The sequence below is a fragment of the Athene noctua genome, chromosome 15, assembly GCF_965140245.1.
Source record: "Athene noctua chromosome 15, bAthNoc1.hap1.1, whole genome shotgun sequence".
In the NCBI taxonomy this organism is placed as follows: Eukaryota; Metazoa; Chordata; class Aves; order Strigiformes; family Strigidae; genus Athene; species Athene noctua.
In genome coordinates this window covers 5106122-5121647 of record NC_134051.1, presented here as the reverse complement: position 1 = coordinate 5121647, position 15526 = coordinate 5106122, and the positions used below count along the sequence as shown (strand labels likewise).

The 15526-nt window shown below is 49.7% G+C and overlaps 2 protein-coding genes across 2 annotated transcripts in view; one reads left to right on the top strand and one right to left on the bottom strand.

Moving 5' to 3' along the window:
- Positions 1-2635: 2635 nt before the first annotated feature.
- On the bottom strand, positions 2636-7167 carry SOX8 (SRY-box transcription factor 8). The gene is made up of 3 exons (XM_074919633.1): positions 6492-7167; positions 4926-5164; positions 2636-4005 (listed from the first exon to the last, which is right to left on the bottom strand). Exons 1-3 carry the CDS (start codon positions 6932-6934, stop codon positions 3269-3271), a joined length of 1419 nt encoding a protein of 472 aa, XP_074775734.1. The 5' UTR covers positions 6935-7167; the 3' UTR covers positions 2636-3268.
- A 7327-nt stretch (positions 7168-14494) lies between these two features.
- The window catches only part of LMF1 (lipase maturation factor 1), a 204757-nt gene continuing 203725 nt past the window's right edge, over positions 14495-15526 (top strand). Inside the window, exon 1 of the mRNA XM_074919041.1 lies at positions 14495-14693. Coding sequence (XP_074775142.1) covers positions 14495-14693 — 199 coding nt within the window. The remainder of the gene's footprint in view (positions 14694-15526) is intronic.

Below are 15526 nucleotides of genomic sequence, written 5' to 3'. Positions count from 1 at the left end.
AGGGGTCTCCAGGGCTCACATTATGGCTTGTACTTACTGAACAGATCTATAGCGTTTTGTTTCTGCAAATGTTAGTGAAAGCTAACTGCATTTTGCACAGTTTACAGAAAGCAAAAACAAGCGTGGCTGAAAGCGAATGGATTTAAAATCTACATATTTTGGTTGTGCATTTCCTTGGTGCACTCGCCAGGCTGGTCCGGGGGCCCCACGGCGGCACAGGGCTCCCGCAGAGGAGAGCAAGTCCACACACACACACCCGCAGCTTTGGGCCGTGCTGGGGACGTCGCACTCGCTGGATGTCACCCCGCACAGAGGAGCCAGGGCTGAGACAACACACGGGGAGGAGAAGGAAAAGGAGAGAGGGAAGAGCTTGGTAACGTTGCCCAAGCCTGCGCCTGGGACTCATCCTGCTGGATGCACAGAGCCCCATCATGCTCCCCCCTGAGTCAGAGACACTTTGGTGCAATTTTTAATTTCAGTATTTTGGGTGATTTACAATACCGTCACACACAGATATTTTGTTTTAAAGATTAATCCAGTTATCAGTGAAGACATTGTAAGCTTTGCTATTAAACATCGAGAAAAAAAGAAGTAACAATAAGCATTTATATTACTATCTCACCCTTTTTTCCCCCAAATCTGTGACTTTGGAGAGGAAGCCCTACCTCAACATGCAGAACAGGCAAAGCCAAAACAAATCTATTTTTTGAGCATGAGTTAGGATTAAGACTTGAAACTTGCATTGTAACTGGAGGGAGGAGAAAGGAGGAAAGAAAGTCTCCTCTCAAAGTTATTCTGCAGCTTTGGCTTATAGCGTAATAAAGTCATTTTGCCAGCAGTTTTGTAAATGAGCGCAGAGAAAATGGTGTCCAGTTACAGACACTCTGGCAAGATAGCTCTTGGCAGATACTGCAAACAGCAAATTTGCGTTGGGACTCTGTTGTTCAGACTTTGTTAATGTTCTTGAGCTTCATTAATTGTCATCACATTTATTTTCCCCATGTTAAAACATTTTCCACAGGGTTGCACTGCAAGTCCTGAACACATTTCTCAGGCAGAGGCGGCTGAATTTCCCTAATCCCAACCCTTTCCTCCCAATTAGGGCCGAGCCTGAAAATCTTGCACCAGTTTGTCTGAACTAGTGAAACCAAACTGCAACTTAGTTTATATAAGAAAAAAAAGGTCACAAATGTAACTATTTTAATGACTGTATTTAAAAAAAAAAAAAACAAACCCACAAAATGCAACATATAATTTTGTTGCTATCATAATTAAGAGGTATTTACATGGGCTCACCAACCAGAAAACAGAATTTGTTACTGTAAAATTCCTACGTGCTGTACAGAATAAAATGAACTTGGTCTAAAACCATGTAGTCTGACCTTGCAAACCCTTACTCATGTGAACAGTCTCAGTGAAATCCTACGAAATCCTTGGGATTATGGGTGTGGAAATATACTTCTCAAAGGAAAAAAAATAATTAAAAATATCATAGTAAGATGCCATTTATTACAGGGAAAGAGAGCAAGTTAAAAAAACAAACACAAGCAAAAAAACCCCAAGACATTAGGAAAAAAGAAAACCTTGGTGAACACATTTTTTTCTGAATAGCCTGTCTCCTTCAAAGCTGTTCTCCATGGGGTTTTTTTCAGCACAGAAATAAGCTCAAGCAGAAAGAAAACATAACACGTACGTGATAAAAAGCAATTTTTAATTTTATCAAATTGATCTGTACAAAAGTTAGCATTGCTTAGTCAGAAGCTAGTGAAGAGAACAGATAAGTAACAGCCAAAGTCTTTCAAACTTTATACAGAAAAATAGATTGCATAAAAATGAGTTTTCTGTATTTTCCCCCACCCCCACGTCCCCAAAAGGAAATATGCAAAAAATATTTTTAGAAAAAGAGTAGGAAACGTAGAAAAGGTAAAAAGATGATAACCTCTGAAATGTGTTTTTAGATTTACAAAGTTTTTAAAGGCACAAGTTACCATAAAATAGATGGTTATTATATGCTCAGCATACAATGGAAGAAGTAGAAATATATCAAATGAAATATTAGTCTAAAACTAAGTACCTAAAAATTTTTTAGTGGAGAAGATTTTAGTTTCACAGCTTGATGGATGATATCTGGTCCCTAGAAGCCAAAATTCAAGCAGAAGTTGATAATTTCTCATTAAATTACATCTTCCTATAAAGTAGTCCTGGTTCCAAAAGTGTACAAAGACTCTGCAATGCCTTAAAACCAATTTTAGCGCCCAAAAGCAGGTAGCCAGAAAAATCGCCTGCTCCTTTTTGCAATTGTTTTAGCCTCCCAATTTAATTAGTAACTCCCTCCCCTCGTTATTTTACATTCCCACTTGAGTTTCCAGTTGGTGACCAGGTCTGCGATGGGCAGATTTGTTCGGTCCCTCTCTCAAACACAACTGCTGCAGCGGTTCAAAATGAAAAAACCCCAAAACCAAAGAAAATCTATAGACTTATAACACCATTTTATTGTATCATCTCCACTATTTTTATGCTCCCTCCCCACCCCATCTTTAAAATCTTTTAAAATTCTACTTTTTGCACAAAATTACTTCATTAATTAAAAGACAAAATAATACAGAACATAAATACATATTTAACAGATTTTAAAAAAAAAAAAAACAAAAACACTTTAAGCTTCAAAAAAACAAAACAAAATGTTAATTACAGCCAAACCTTGCTTAGAAGAACTCTTGACTAAAAAAAACACTTCAGACATTTAATTGGTTGGTCCCACCAGACTCGTTTGTTCCCACAAGATTGTTACACAGAATAGCCGGGTTTTCAGGTTTCATCCGTGTTGGTCCGAGTGAGTTCTTGCCCTCAAGGTTGGTCCGTTCCTCACATTGCAATAGACCCTTAAAGTCTCGAACAGCTTTTTTTCTTCCCCCCCCCTTCCCACCCCCCTGCTCCACTTTTGCACTTGTCAGCTTCCACGACGAGTAAATTCAGTTCAGTCCTCACAGAGGAGTCGAATGGTTTTGTCCTTCATTTATTCAAAAGGAATCACCGGTCCTTTTTTTTTTTTAATTATTTTTAATTTTTTTTTTTTAATTGTATTAAAGAAAAATAGAGCTCTGTCCTTCTGGAGAGTTTTGAAGCTAGGGGACATCCAGTCGCAACGAGCAGAGTGCCCAGTGGCTCAGGAGGCACTTCGGAAACTATCACGGCACTCCACGCTCTTCGTCTTCATTCCTTCATTAGTGCATAAGTCGGGGAAGCCCTCGGGGACTCCACGCATCCTTTAAGGCCTCGTCAGGGTCGTATAGACCGGCTGGTCCCAGTTAGCAGTGGGGCTGTGGGCCGGCGGGATGGACAAGCCGTTGAGAATGGGTGTCGCATAGGGACGGCGGGAGGAGTGGAAATAGGGATACTGGTAGATGCTGGAGGGGTAGCCAGGGTAAGGGTTGTAGTAGTTGGAGCTCTGGAGGTCCGTGTAGTCGCACTGGGAGCTGGAGAAGGAGGCGGCGGCCGTGGCGGTGGAGGCGGTGGTGGCACAAGCCTGGGCGCTGTAGGAGCCGTAGTCGGAGTGCGCGGGGGAGCCGTGGGACTGGTCGCTGTAGTGGCTGGGGCTCAGCTGCTCCGTTTTGATGTGCGGCCTTTGCTGGCCCGAGTCGGCAGAGGACGGAGACACTGAGGCCGGGCTTTTGTGAGTCCAGACCTGGTTGGTCCCGCCAGTGCTCGCGGCCGAGTGGGAGTAGGACGCGCCGTAGGAGCCGGCGGCAGCATTGGGGCCGTGGTCAGCCGGCATGGTGGCGTGGCCGTTGAGTGGCAGGTACTGGTCAAACTCGTGGACGTCGAAGGTCTCCATGTTGTTGATGACCTCGCTGCTCAGCTCCGAGATGTCCACGTTGCTGAAGTCGATGTTCTGGCGGCCGCTCTCCACGAGGCGGCGGCCCTCGTGCTTCAGCTCCTGCTTGCTGCCGTGGTGGAGATCGGTTTTCGGGGTGGTGGGTGGGGTGGGTGGCCCGTGGGTCTGGCCTGGGGACAAAGGGAGAGCAAGGCTTTAACAAGAGCAGCCACAAAGCACCCAACTCCTTCAAGGATGACTTAAAAAAAAATCATCACACACTTCTTCCCCCTGTCTCTGATTGCAAGAGAGGAAGGGGGATTTAAATCTACAGCCCCATGTTGGAGACGGCTGACATGCCCCTGTGCCCATGCCAGGGACCATGTCCTGGGCTGGGGGATAAGCCACCCACTCAGGTGATGGTTCACAGTGGGGAGGAGACACCAGGGAGCGTGCTCTGCCCCTCGGGATCACCCTGGGACATGGCAGGACACCCCCAGCTGCACAAACTCCCCTTTGCCTGGGAAGTGGAATTATGTGGCAGGGTGGGATCTGGAGAGCCCCGCTCAGCCTCTCCCTGCGGGCAGCCTGAAGCCAGCCCGGCTGTCCCAGAGGCAGAGAAGCCGTCCCGGCAGAGCGGGCCGGGGCTGGGATCCCCAGCCAGGCTGGGCGAGAGCGCAGACGCGTCTGAAGCTGCAGGACGTTCGCAATCCTCCTGGAATCTGTCAACACGCGCCCTGTGCCAATTTGCAGCACTGACGAGGAGCGGGGAGCTTTGGGGGGAAGCCGCGTCTCCAGGACCCACTCCCCCAGGCACCCTTCACATGGCCAACAGATTATTAACCCTTATTAGCTTGCAATTAATTCTCCCCACTCCCGGGCCAGCTGGGAAGCCGTGATCCCTGCACTTTGGGGATTTCCTATCACACAGTCAGCTCTATAAACATTTACTAAAAACCGTGGTCATGTTCACAACCTGGGGCAAAACCAATCTCACTGATACTCATTCGGGGGGAGGACGAGCCCAAGCCCGCCAGTGGGTTCATGTCCCAAACCAACATGCCCAGGACCTGGAGATTTTTTTTTTTTTATGCCTGTGGGGGTCCTTTACCTGTATGATCGCCGTGATGGTGGGAGTCAGCCATGCCTCCCAGCCCGCTGTCCGCTTTGTAGATCTGTGTGCCCGCATGGTGGCTGAGCTCGGCTCCGGAGTCAGAGTCACTCTGCCCAGCTTTTACGCTTTTCCTCCTCCGTGGCTGGTATTTATAATCCGGGTGATCCTTTTTGTGCTGGACCCTGAGCCGCTCAGCTTCTTCCACAAAGGGACGTTTCTCATTTTCGCTTAACAAACTGGTTTGGGATGTTTTGGGTTTTTTTAAATAAGGAGAGAAAAAAAATCCAAAATTAATGTCTTTTCCTTAGAAGTTTTCAGCCTGTTTTCAGACTCACACATCCCCATTTCCCATATGCTGATTTGAGCAACCATAAAGTTATTTACAAAACGAATTTGCCATGGCAAAAAAAGGCTAAACTCTGTTGCAAAAATATATTAAAATACCAACTACAGAGGCACAAAAGACACTGACCACTACTGATACTGATAGCTGGCCAAAACAAAACCCCCTGCCCCATTTTAAATCCCTTTGCTAAATATTATTCCTATGTTTGTCCTACAAATGCCACCCCCTCACCAGGACAAACAACGCTGCCCATTTTCAGCTTTGTTTTGTGCTTACAAAGAAACCACTAAGGCAACAGCGACAGGATTATTTCTTTCAAAAAACTCCCCCACCCAGACCACTCTTCGCAAACTCTTGGAGAATTTCAAACTGCAGCGGGAGCATCCCCGGCCCAAACGAGCAGGAAAGATGCAGGTTTGGTACAACCAGATATGACCAAATATACGACGGGGTAAAACGTGGCTCATCACAGAGCCTGCGAAAGCAGAGTGCGCTCGGATGCCGCCCAGCAAAAAAAAAAGTTTGCATCGGTGGGCAGCGCTGAGCATGCAAGCACACAGATAAGAAGGGAAATTAGAAAAGAGATTAAAATAAGTGCTAAAAATTGGCTTGCTTGGTTTTATAGTTTGGTAAGCAACAAGTAAACCAGCCAAGGAAAAAAATGTTAGAAAGAGCCGTTGTAAAAAAAGCAATTAAAAAAAGTCTCGGTCTCCTGGGGACAGAGTGATGGGAAACCCTGGCCAGGAGAGGAAAGGGCCCGGGCTGCACATCTCAGTGATGGAGCGGGGAAAATCCACGCGTGACACAGCGCTGGGGCAGGACCCAGCGGCAGCACCCGGGGCGGCCGTGGGCACCCAGACCCCGGCACAGGGGCTTTTCCGGAGCAGGGACCCGCGCGTCCTTCGCAGCCAGCCGACACGCTCTGGGGGATTTCTGCACTTCTGCACTTCAGTTTGAGCCACTTCGAGAATCCCCCACGGGCACAGACGGCCCAAAAGAATTATAAATAAAGAGTAAAAAAAAAAAAAAATATTTTAAAACAAGCGGCAGGAGGGGGAATCCAGCCGCGCAGCCTGAGGTAAAACCCCCGTCGCCTCCCCGGGCAGCCCACGGGGGTCCCCGCAGAGGGTGGGGGGGGTCTCCCTGCGTGGAGCGGTGCCCCGCGGAGGGAATGAGGACGAGGAAGAGAAAGGGGGATTGCGCGGCCCCGGACTCACCGCCAGAGCTTGCCCAGGGTCTTGCTGAGCTCGGCGTTGTGCAGATGCGGGTACTGGTCGGCCAGTTTCCTGCGGGCAGCCTGCGCCCACACCATGAAGGCGTTCATGGGCCGCTTGACGTGCGGCTTGGCCTTGAGGGATCCGTTCCCGCGGACGGGCATGGGCACCAGGCTCCAGTCGTAGCCCTTCAGCACCTGCGAGACGGCGTCGCGGATGCAGGCGGGGAAGCGCTCGTCCACCTCGGCCGCGTCCACCTTAGCGCCCAGAGGAGCGGCCCCGGGGGGGCGCGGAGCGGGCGCGGGGGCGCAGCCCAACCCCTCAGAGCCGGCGGGGGACAGAGGCGAGTCGGAGTCCGAGTCCACGTGGGACATGGAGCTGGTGGTGCCCGCTGGGCTGCACGGAGCCTCCAGCGCTTTGTCGTGCTCCTCGGTCATGTTGAGCATTGGGGGGGGTGAGGGGGTGGGGAAGGGGGGGAAGGGAAGGGGACGAGGGGCAAAGCCGCCCCAAGGGTGAGGATGTGCCCGGGCGGAGCGGCGGGGAGCGCGCACCCCTCCGCGGGCGCCCGAAGAGCGAAAAAAAAAAAAAAAAATTAAAAAGCGAAAACAAAAAAAACTTTAAAAGATCAAATCTAGAAGAATAAAAAACAAAAGACACAAATGCAGAAAAATCAGCCGGGGGGAAGGAAAAAAAAAAAAAAAACAAAGAAAAAAGATAAAACAACCAAAAGCAGTCCTGCAGCCGTGCCGGCGCCCCGCTCCGCGCCGCTCCGCGCTCCACGTCCAGTGCGGGACGCGGGCCCCGGCAACAAGTTACTTTAAGGGGAGGGGAAGCGGCCCCGCCCCCGGCGCCGCTTCCCATTGGTGGAGAGGGCGCCCTCATTTACATAAGAGGGCGTGGCCGCTCTGCCCGCGCTCCCGCCGTTCCGCCGCCACCGAGAAGTGCCGGGGGGCGGCGGGACGCGGCCCGGGGGGGGGGCTGCCCTTTCGGTATGGGGGGGCGCCCCACTATTTCATCCCGGGGTTTCAGTGCATGGCGGTACTAGGGGGGACCCCTCCCCGTGCTGGTGGGGAGGTGTTTTATATGGGATGTGTTTTATACGCCCGATACACGGAGGGGCGCCCCCCCGCCGCCGCCCCATTTTGGGGGGTACCGGTGGGGGGATGCTCAGCCCCTCCCCGAGCCCCCCGGGATGGGGCCGCCGCGGTGAAGGGGTGCGGAGCGGCACCGGGATGGGGTGGCAGCAGCAGCCACCGCCTCCCGGGGCTCCGGTGCGGCGGGACGCTCGTACCCCCGTTCCTTTCTTTAAGTCTCTTTTCCGCGGGGGTTTCAGGGGGGGCGGGGGGATCGGGACGCGGCAGAAGCACCGGGGCCTCCCGGTTACAAGCGGAGCCTGAGCTGCCCGTGTGCCCCCGCAGCCGGTGCAGCCCGCCGGCAGCCGAGCCCCGGGGCCGCCGTGCGCTCCCCGCTCCTTCCAACGGGCAAATAACGGAGGAAAACGGCGAATTGCTGGAAACAACCGAAACGAGCCCCACAGCCTCCCCACCTCCGGGCTCGGTCCCGGCCCCGGGGCATCTCCCCGGGAGGGCAGAGGCTTTGCCCGCTCCGGAGGAGGATGCGGCACCTCGGGGTGAGCCTTCGGGTCTTGGGGGGGCGGGTCCGCTTTTTAAAAAATAATCCACTTTTTCAAAAGATCTGCCCTTCTCGAAGCGAGCCCTGGTTTTGCAGCATTTATTTGGAGCATTTGATTCTAATTATCCGCGGAATCCAGCCTTCTAATTGCGACTGGCAAAAAGCAACTCCCCAAATTCCAGTTTTAGCTGCTGCTTCTCCCCAGCCCCGCTACCCTCTGGAAAAAGAGGGTCAAGTACAAGATTTACAGGAAAAAAACCCTAGAAATTGTGCGAGTGCTTCAAGAATTCCAGCATTTAAAAAGTAGCAGGAACATGGTGTTTTTGAGAGCATTTTGTTTAATTACTGAGATGTATAATCACCTTGAAATAAAGTGTACACTTTGAATTTAAATGTAACACTATTTAAATGTGCCTGAATGTCCATATGACTTCTAAGTGAAAATTAATATATTCCGTTAAAGTGCAAAGTGGGATTTTATTTTACTTAAGAATTCTCTCGTTTCCTTGTTAGTAATTTCTCAAGATTTCAGCTTTCAGTTTGCAGAGTCACAAAGCGAGTTACCTTTTGGACAAAGGTTGTTGGGGTTTTTTTAAATACAATTTTACAAAGTGCCATTTTAAAAATTATTGACTTTAAGGCTTAAGGCGTATTATATATGTTGAACTTACAAGGGAGGATTAATTGAACTTCTCTTTCAGGGCCCAATCCAAAGCTTAATGAGACTGAGGAAGGGTTTCTGTTTCCCTGGGCTTCAGACCCATGGCTTTGCCGTGCTGCTGCACACTTGGCAGAACTTTTTTTTTTTCTTCTTGTGACATATAATTAACAGACATTTCTATAATGCCTGTTTCTTTGGGTTCTCAGACCTCTTTAGTATAAGTTTACCTTACTGAAATTCTGTGAGTCAGGTAAATTGTATTTCATCCATTTTAGAAGTGGCTGAGTCAAAGCAATAATCACTATTTTTAGTCCATTTTTTCAAAGACAGCCTCTCCTGCGGAGTAGTTTCCTTGGAAGATTCAAACCTGATTGCATGGCTGAGGCTGGGAAGGGTTTTGTGGGATGCTCAGAGCTTTGGGGCAAGCGCACGGAGGTAGGAACAAAACCAAGAGCCTCTATTTTCTGATCCCTGCCTTCAACTGCAAGTCAAGTCTTCTGCGAAAGAAGCCCCCAAGGACAGCAGGAATTGGAGACATTGGTTTTCTTCCCCCTTGCATTCTGCTGCCTTCCACAGCTCCCCCGCTCTGCCTGAGGCAGGGAGTTGCATTTCCCAGCCCACACGCTTGAATTCCTCTTTGTCCAGTGCAGGTAGAGGAGGAGGAGGACAACTTTTGGTAGCTGCTTCCTCTAACTCCAGAGATGGGCATGGGGAAGAGGTAGTGCCTGGAACCAGAGCAGGGTACGTGTCCTGCTTCACATCTGGTTTGGTGATCTTGCACAAACCATCCCATGTCTCTGAGCATTGGCGGAGGGAGCAGCGCTGCCCTGCCTCGCACACCCGGCCGAGAAGCGGAGACAACTCAGGGAGAGGAGGGAGCTGAAGCACCTGGGAAAAGTCAGTAGCTCCCATTTCCTGAGTTCACTCATCCATGAAACGGAATGAGATTACGCTGGGACAACAAGCGGGTTCAAGTGACATCATCCATCCTAGGGGGCCCCATGTTTAAATTTTGTATGACAAAGTACCAGTGGTGTTTGCACCGGGTTGGGCAAATGCTGGAGATGCAGGGCAGGTCTTGCAGTGATCCCACACGATGTGTCATCTAGACCCAGCCTACTGCAGGGCAGGTCCTGACATAGGAATTTCTGGGAAAAGGGTGCAGATCTGGGAGGGAAGAACTGAGATTCCTGTTGCCCAAGAGCCTTGAAGAGTACACCCAAGTAGGGTATGTTTAGAGAGGATTTGGTGAAACAGAGCCAGCTATTCCTGACAGAGCGGGCACTGCAGAGGTCCTCCAGCTGCCTGTCAATATTGATAATATTGCTTCATTCTCTTTAAAGTCTGGCATGGTCTCCAATAAAGCTCCTGGCCAGCTCACCCCAGCGTTGCTGGGGATCAGACACTAAATACAAGGTCTGTGTGCTTGGCTCCATCACACTTGTCACTTGTCACCTGGGAACCCTCAGAATCCCCATGGGATGGAGGTGGCTGGACCTCCCATCCCAGTTCCTCTCTGCCAGACCTATTTGATACACAGGAATAAGTGTGCATGTGCATTGGTGTCAGAGCCCCACTGATGTCAGGGAGGAGAAATTTCGAGTAGAAGACAGGGAAGGCATTTTCAGAGCATGAGAGCATGCGGGAACCGCTGCACATGATGGGATGTGCTCTGCAATTGCTTCACTTCTTCCCTGGCTGGACGGAGGCCCAGCCCAAAGGTGGGCTCTATCGCTTAATCTGGTCAAGCAGTAAAGTTATCATTTTTCAAAAATTGGCTACCTTTGAACTGCAAGCAGATTTTACATGGGAATTTCAAAGAGCAAATAGAACGAGCCTTACAGTGGAAGAGAAAACAACCCCTAATCAGATAAGAGTAACCTATGCGTCGTGTTAAAATAAACCTCTGACGGCTGCAGGATTAATGCTCTGCCCAGAGGATACAGCAGTTCAGTGGGAGCTCAGAGACTGTTTAATCCTTTTCAGGAAAGCTCCTGCTAAATGAAAAAAAAATATAAAAATGACCTGTGATAACTTTTAACTAATTTCAATGAAAGTAGCAGAGAAGAGCCGAAAAGCTTTGCTCTCAAGATGAACTGTGGTGATGGGTCCAATCTTACACTGTGTGCTCGTGAAGGCTCCAGCACACAACTGGTGCCTGCTTCTGCAATTTAAAGGCTAAATTTATATGGCTCAGCTGCTTGTAGATCAGTTTAGGTCCAGAATTTGTCTTCTGTTCACATGAAATAAGCCTTGCTGCTCTGAACAATTCAGGAGTAAAAGGGACAGAAACCTTTTTGCAAATTTTAATTGACACTTGGGGTATTTAGTCCTCGGCATTTCCACAGCTCCCACCACTGTGCTTAGCTGTGCTCTCGAAATTCTTGTTTTCACCTGCACAGCAGGAGTGAAAAATGACTGTGTGCTGTCACGAAGGTCACTGTGTGCTCCCACCACAGCAAGCACAAGTTTTTATTGCACAGCCTCATCCAAAGACCGTCATTAGAGGTGCTGCCATGGACTGTGAAGAGCTGGGGGGCTCAAGGCTCCCACCACTGTGCGTGGATGAAAACTTGCACCCCTTGCACAGCTGCTGCAGTCTGCTGAGAACTGGGGGAAAAGCAAGAGGCTTAAATAATAGTTTAATATTAGTTTTTACTGTGTTAATGGGGTGCTTACCTCTGGCATCCCTCCTTTTTCTGGACAGAAATAGTTTGGCAGCTGCAGGGCGAACAATGGAGGAACATGTCCCCCTGCAGCTCTTTTCCAACCCATGAACATTTTACCTGGCGTTGATGCAAGAAACTCTGCACACCTGCACCGGGCAGGACTTCACTGACCTCTCTCCTGTTTGAAATGCAAGCAGAGTGCATGGGATTCCTAAGCCCTTTTCTCAGTTTCATCACGGTAGCAGAAATCAGAGAAAAACGACTTTTATTTTTAGAAAGCTTTGACTTCAGTGTGCATCAAAGGCAGGGAGGGCTTCATGAAAATCTTTACATGTTACTTTGGGCCTGGTGTGGAAGTTCTGCTGAAATAAAATAAAAAAGCACTAACAAGTGCTTTTATGAGTATTAATTCTTTAATATCCCAGTGGAAAAAGTTAACTCGTGGCTTGTTCTGCCTTTTTATCTTGCAGCTTTCCCAGCCTGAAGTTGCACACTGTGGTGCTGGCAGCCAAGGACCCGGAGGTGAAAGCAATTACAGACCCGAAAGGGACGGCCTCCTCTTTCGGTCCCAGAAAACATGCATGCCTAAAGACCAAAACCAGTGGAACGGAAAAGATATGTCATTGTGTTGTTTCTGTTCAAATATTCTACGATGCCAGCAACAAAATAAAATTTGCTTTTGTGGGATCAACTCCCCACATGTATGTTACATGTTAAAGGTCAGGTGAGATGATGGCAAAAGATCTCTTCTTTCCTCCTGCACGGCACAGGCTGGACGGCGTCTCTTCAAAATGATGGAGAACCATAATTCTTTTAATTATGATCACTGTGATTACTAATTGTTTGTCCTGTGATACCACTTAGGAATCCCTCTTCTGAATCAGCACCTCATTACAGATGCTGTACAAATACAGGAGGAAAAAAAGGTAATTCTTCCTCTGAAAATCCTTTTCAGTCTTAATCCTGCTTACCTTGGAGTTAAAGATCAGATTTCCACAGGGAAAGATCAGGGATTTTAATGGAAAATATATTACCGCTGGAAAAATCTTAACTAGTAGAAGGAAGCTCCCAAATTCTTTGCAAGATTCCCATCCCTTGTTTAGCAAACACAGCTGAATGCTCAGCGGGATTGTCTATAACTGCATTATACATAATTGAATGTATGTTTTCTTTAGAAGAGTCCCCAAATGTTAATGCTGCTTTACAAAATAGTTATTTCTGCACACATTCACTTTCTCTGTTTCATTTAAACCCAATTCCTGGCAGCCAGAGGGGCGAAAGACTAGACCTGAATGAACACAGAGTAATTTAGGGTGCCAGGGACAGCAGGGTTGAGGTGCTGGTGGGGACAGCTGCTGGGTGCTGTGACAGTAAATGCTTGTTTCTCTGTCACTTTTGCAGCTGTTTGGAACACAGCAAAATAGGGTCGGGCGGGGGGATGTGGCGGCGCGCATTTTGTTGAATGAAGATCAGCATCAATGATGCCTCAGCGCCTGCCTGCCGGCCTGACATTTATGAATCGCTTTCCCTTTGAGACTTTAAGGCTCAGAGCTTTGCTCTTAAATATCTTGTCTGCGTTACTTGCTTGGTTTTTACACTGTTTTTCGTTTCGGGTACCTTACTTTGAAAAGGGGGAACATGAGGCAAAATCGCCACATAAAAATACAAGCTGACAGTAAATAGAGAAGTGAGCAGAAAATCCGACACAGAAGATGGTCCACACAAAGCTGTGCACCAGCAGGAACTGCAGAACAGAGAGGAGGTCATTTGATGTTCTCATCTACCATTTTATTGCACTTTTTCCTTTATAGCTTGATCCATCTTCCCGTAAAGCTAAAGGAAAGGCTTCCATTGCCTTTTATGAGAGTTGGATCGGTCCTTTAGAGTAACAACATTTTTTTGCCATTTAATAGGTTTAAAACTTTGCAGCTCGTATTGTTGCAAGGTGCTGTTGACACACGATGTCCCCGGAGCTCAGGTCAGTATTCGTTCCTGCTACCGTCTCAACCTGCGCATCTGGCAGATTTCTGAGCGATCCTCAGCAATGAAAACCGACCCAGTTCAGTGTTCCCTTCCCAGCTCCAATTATTCCTTTTTTTTTGCTAAATCTTTAGCCTAAACCCTCTGCTTTTCCTCAGTAATTTCCTCAATTATCCAGTTTGTTTTACAGACATTTCCATTTAATGTGGAATTTGCTGTAAAAGTTTCATAAAGACCCCACAAAGGAAACCATTAGCTTACATCTATTTAAATTTATCTAGCCAAACCTTGTGGCTAATCCAAAGGGAGAGCAAAACTGCAGTATACCAGAGGCCTTTAACAAATAGCTTATTTTTCTTTCCCTATACAATGCACCATTATGTAGGTTTTTTTTCTAAGGAGAACAATGCAAGCAGCAGTGATGGGAAACTGGAAAAACAAAAGAGGCATTTAGAAGGGACCGCTTTACAGTCTGAAAAGCATTGAATAATGTTACACCTGATAACAGATACTTTCTCAGAGACCATCGAACGGTTTAGTGCAGCGGTATTTACTTAAGCTGCATACACGACGCACGTCTAAACACATCCATGACCGCTGAGGCCGCTTTATTAAAGCGGCTTGGCTAAAAACCAGTATTTATGAACTCAACGCAGAGTCAAGTGCTTGACGGCCAGATGAAATAGAAATCATAGCGGTGGCAAATGTTGAAAGCCTGAGGAATTTAACTTCATATTCCTCAGGGACGGAGCCCTGGTGCGGCGGGTTAAGGTGAAGGGGCTGCAGCCAGACCCTGCCCGCGGCCTCCCTCGGGGGGGAGGCGGACGAAGGGTTTTGCAGCCAACTCCTTCCTTCTCTTCCCATGTATTTATTTATTTATTTTCACTTTCTCGCCGTTTTTCACAGGTCGCTCCCTGCGGCCGGGGCCGTACGAACGCCGTTTTCCCACACGAACGCCGCCGCCGGTGACACGGCGGCCGCCCGCGGGCAGCGCCGCCCCAGCGCGGCCTTTCCCGCCGCCGCCCTGAGGGCCCGGCGCGGCGGGGGGCGGGCCGGCCGCACGCATGCTCGCTGCGGGCCCCGACATGGCGGCGCCCAGCGCGGCGCTGAGGCAGAGGCGGGCGGCGGCGGGGCACGGTGCCCCCGCGGCCCCGGAGCGGGTTGTGGCGGGGCCGGCGGGCGGCGGGGCCGAGCCGCCGCCTCTGCCGGGTACCTTCTGGCTGACCCGCATCGTGCTGCTGCGATCCATAGCCCTGCTTTACTGTGAGTCTCTGCCCCGCGCCTCTTTCTTTCCGCTGCCCGGGGAGCGGGTCCCGGAGGAACCCCGGGGCTGTGGGGGGCGGCCGGGCTCGTCGCCAAGCAGGAAACCCGGGAAGTCCTGGGGTTGCCCCGTCCCTCATGGCCTTCCCCGCCGCAAAGCCTCCGGTGGGCAGGCGGGACCCCTGACACGGGGAAGGGGGGAGCCCCCGGGCGCCTCAGGGGTGGGCGTTCGCCCTCCCGTGGGGTCCCACTGTGGTGGGAGAGGAGGCCCGGGACCATCTTAAGTGCTCGGTGGTGATTTTTTGTTTGCAGGACGGGGGCTGCAGGTGCTTTGCCCCAGCTCCCAGGCCCAGACCCCATCCTGGTGTGGCAGGGGTGCGGCAAATGCACTGAGGAGCCCTGCCTGCCTTTTACCAAAATACTGCTTAATTTTGGGTGTGAGGGTACGTGTTTGCGTATGCAAAGTTCGAGGGGACTAGTGAGACGTGAAATGGGAAGAGCATCTTGTTTTCAGCTCTTGCTTCGATGGTGGGATGGGGACCCTGCGGCTGGGATGCTGTTGGGTGATGTTGGGGCTCCCACGTTGGTGGAGCTGGAAGGAGAGTTTGCTCGTGCCACGAGGCTGGTACCTGTCAGCAGAGCTGGTTGGAGTTGGTTGTCCTTTTTCTTCAAGGTAGATGTTGTGAACTACCTGTGCCAGAGAGGAACTCTTTGTCCTAGGCAGAAGCAGGTCTTTAGCATCTTAGTAGCTCTGGAGAGAGATGACGTCCTTGGGTGCCAACACTACCACTTGGGACGTACCATTAACATGACCTGAAAATGGTTAACAGTGAAAT

What these genes read in the sequence shown, in the direction of transcription:
- SOX8 (XM_074919633.1), bottom strand. Translation starts at nt 6,934, where the DNA reads ATGCTCAACATGACCGAGGAGCACGACAAAGCGCTGGAGGCTCCGTGC. An exon ending in ACCCTGGGCAAGCTCTGGCG is followed by an intron (nt 5,165 to 6,491) that starts GTGAGTCCGGGG and finishes ATCCCAAACCAG; the next exon opens with TTTGTTAAGCGAAAATGAGA. An exon ending in CCATCACGGCGATCATACAG is followed by an intron (nt 4,006 to 4,925) that starts GTAAAGGACCCC and finishes CTTTGTCCCCAG; the next exon opens with GCCAGACCCACGGGCCACCC.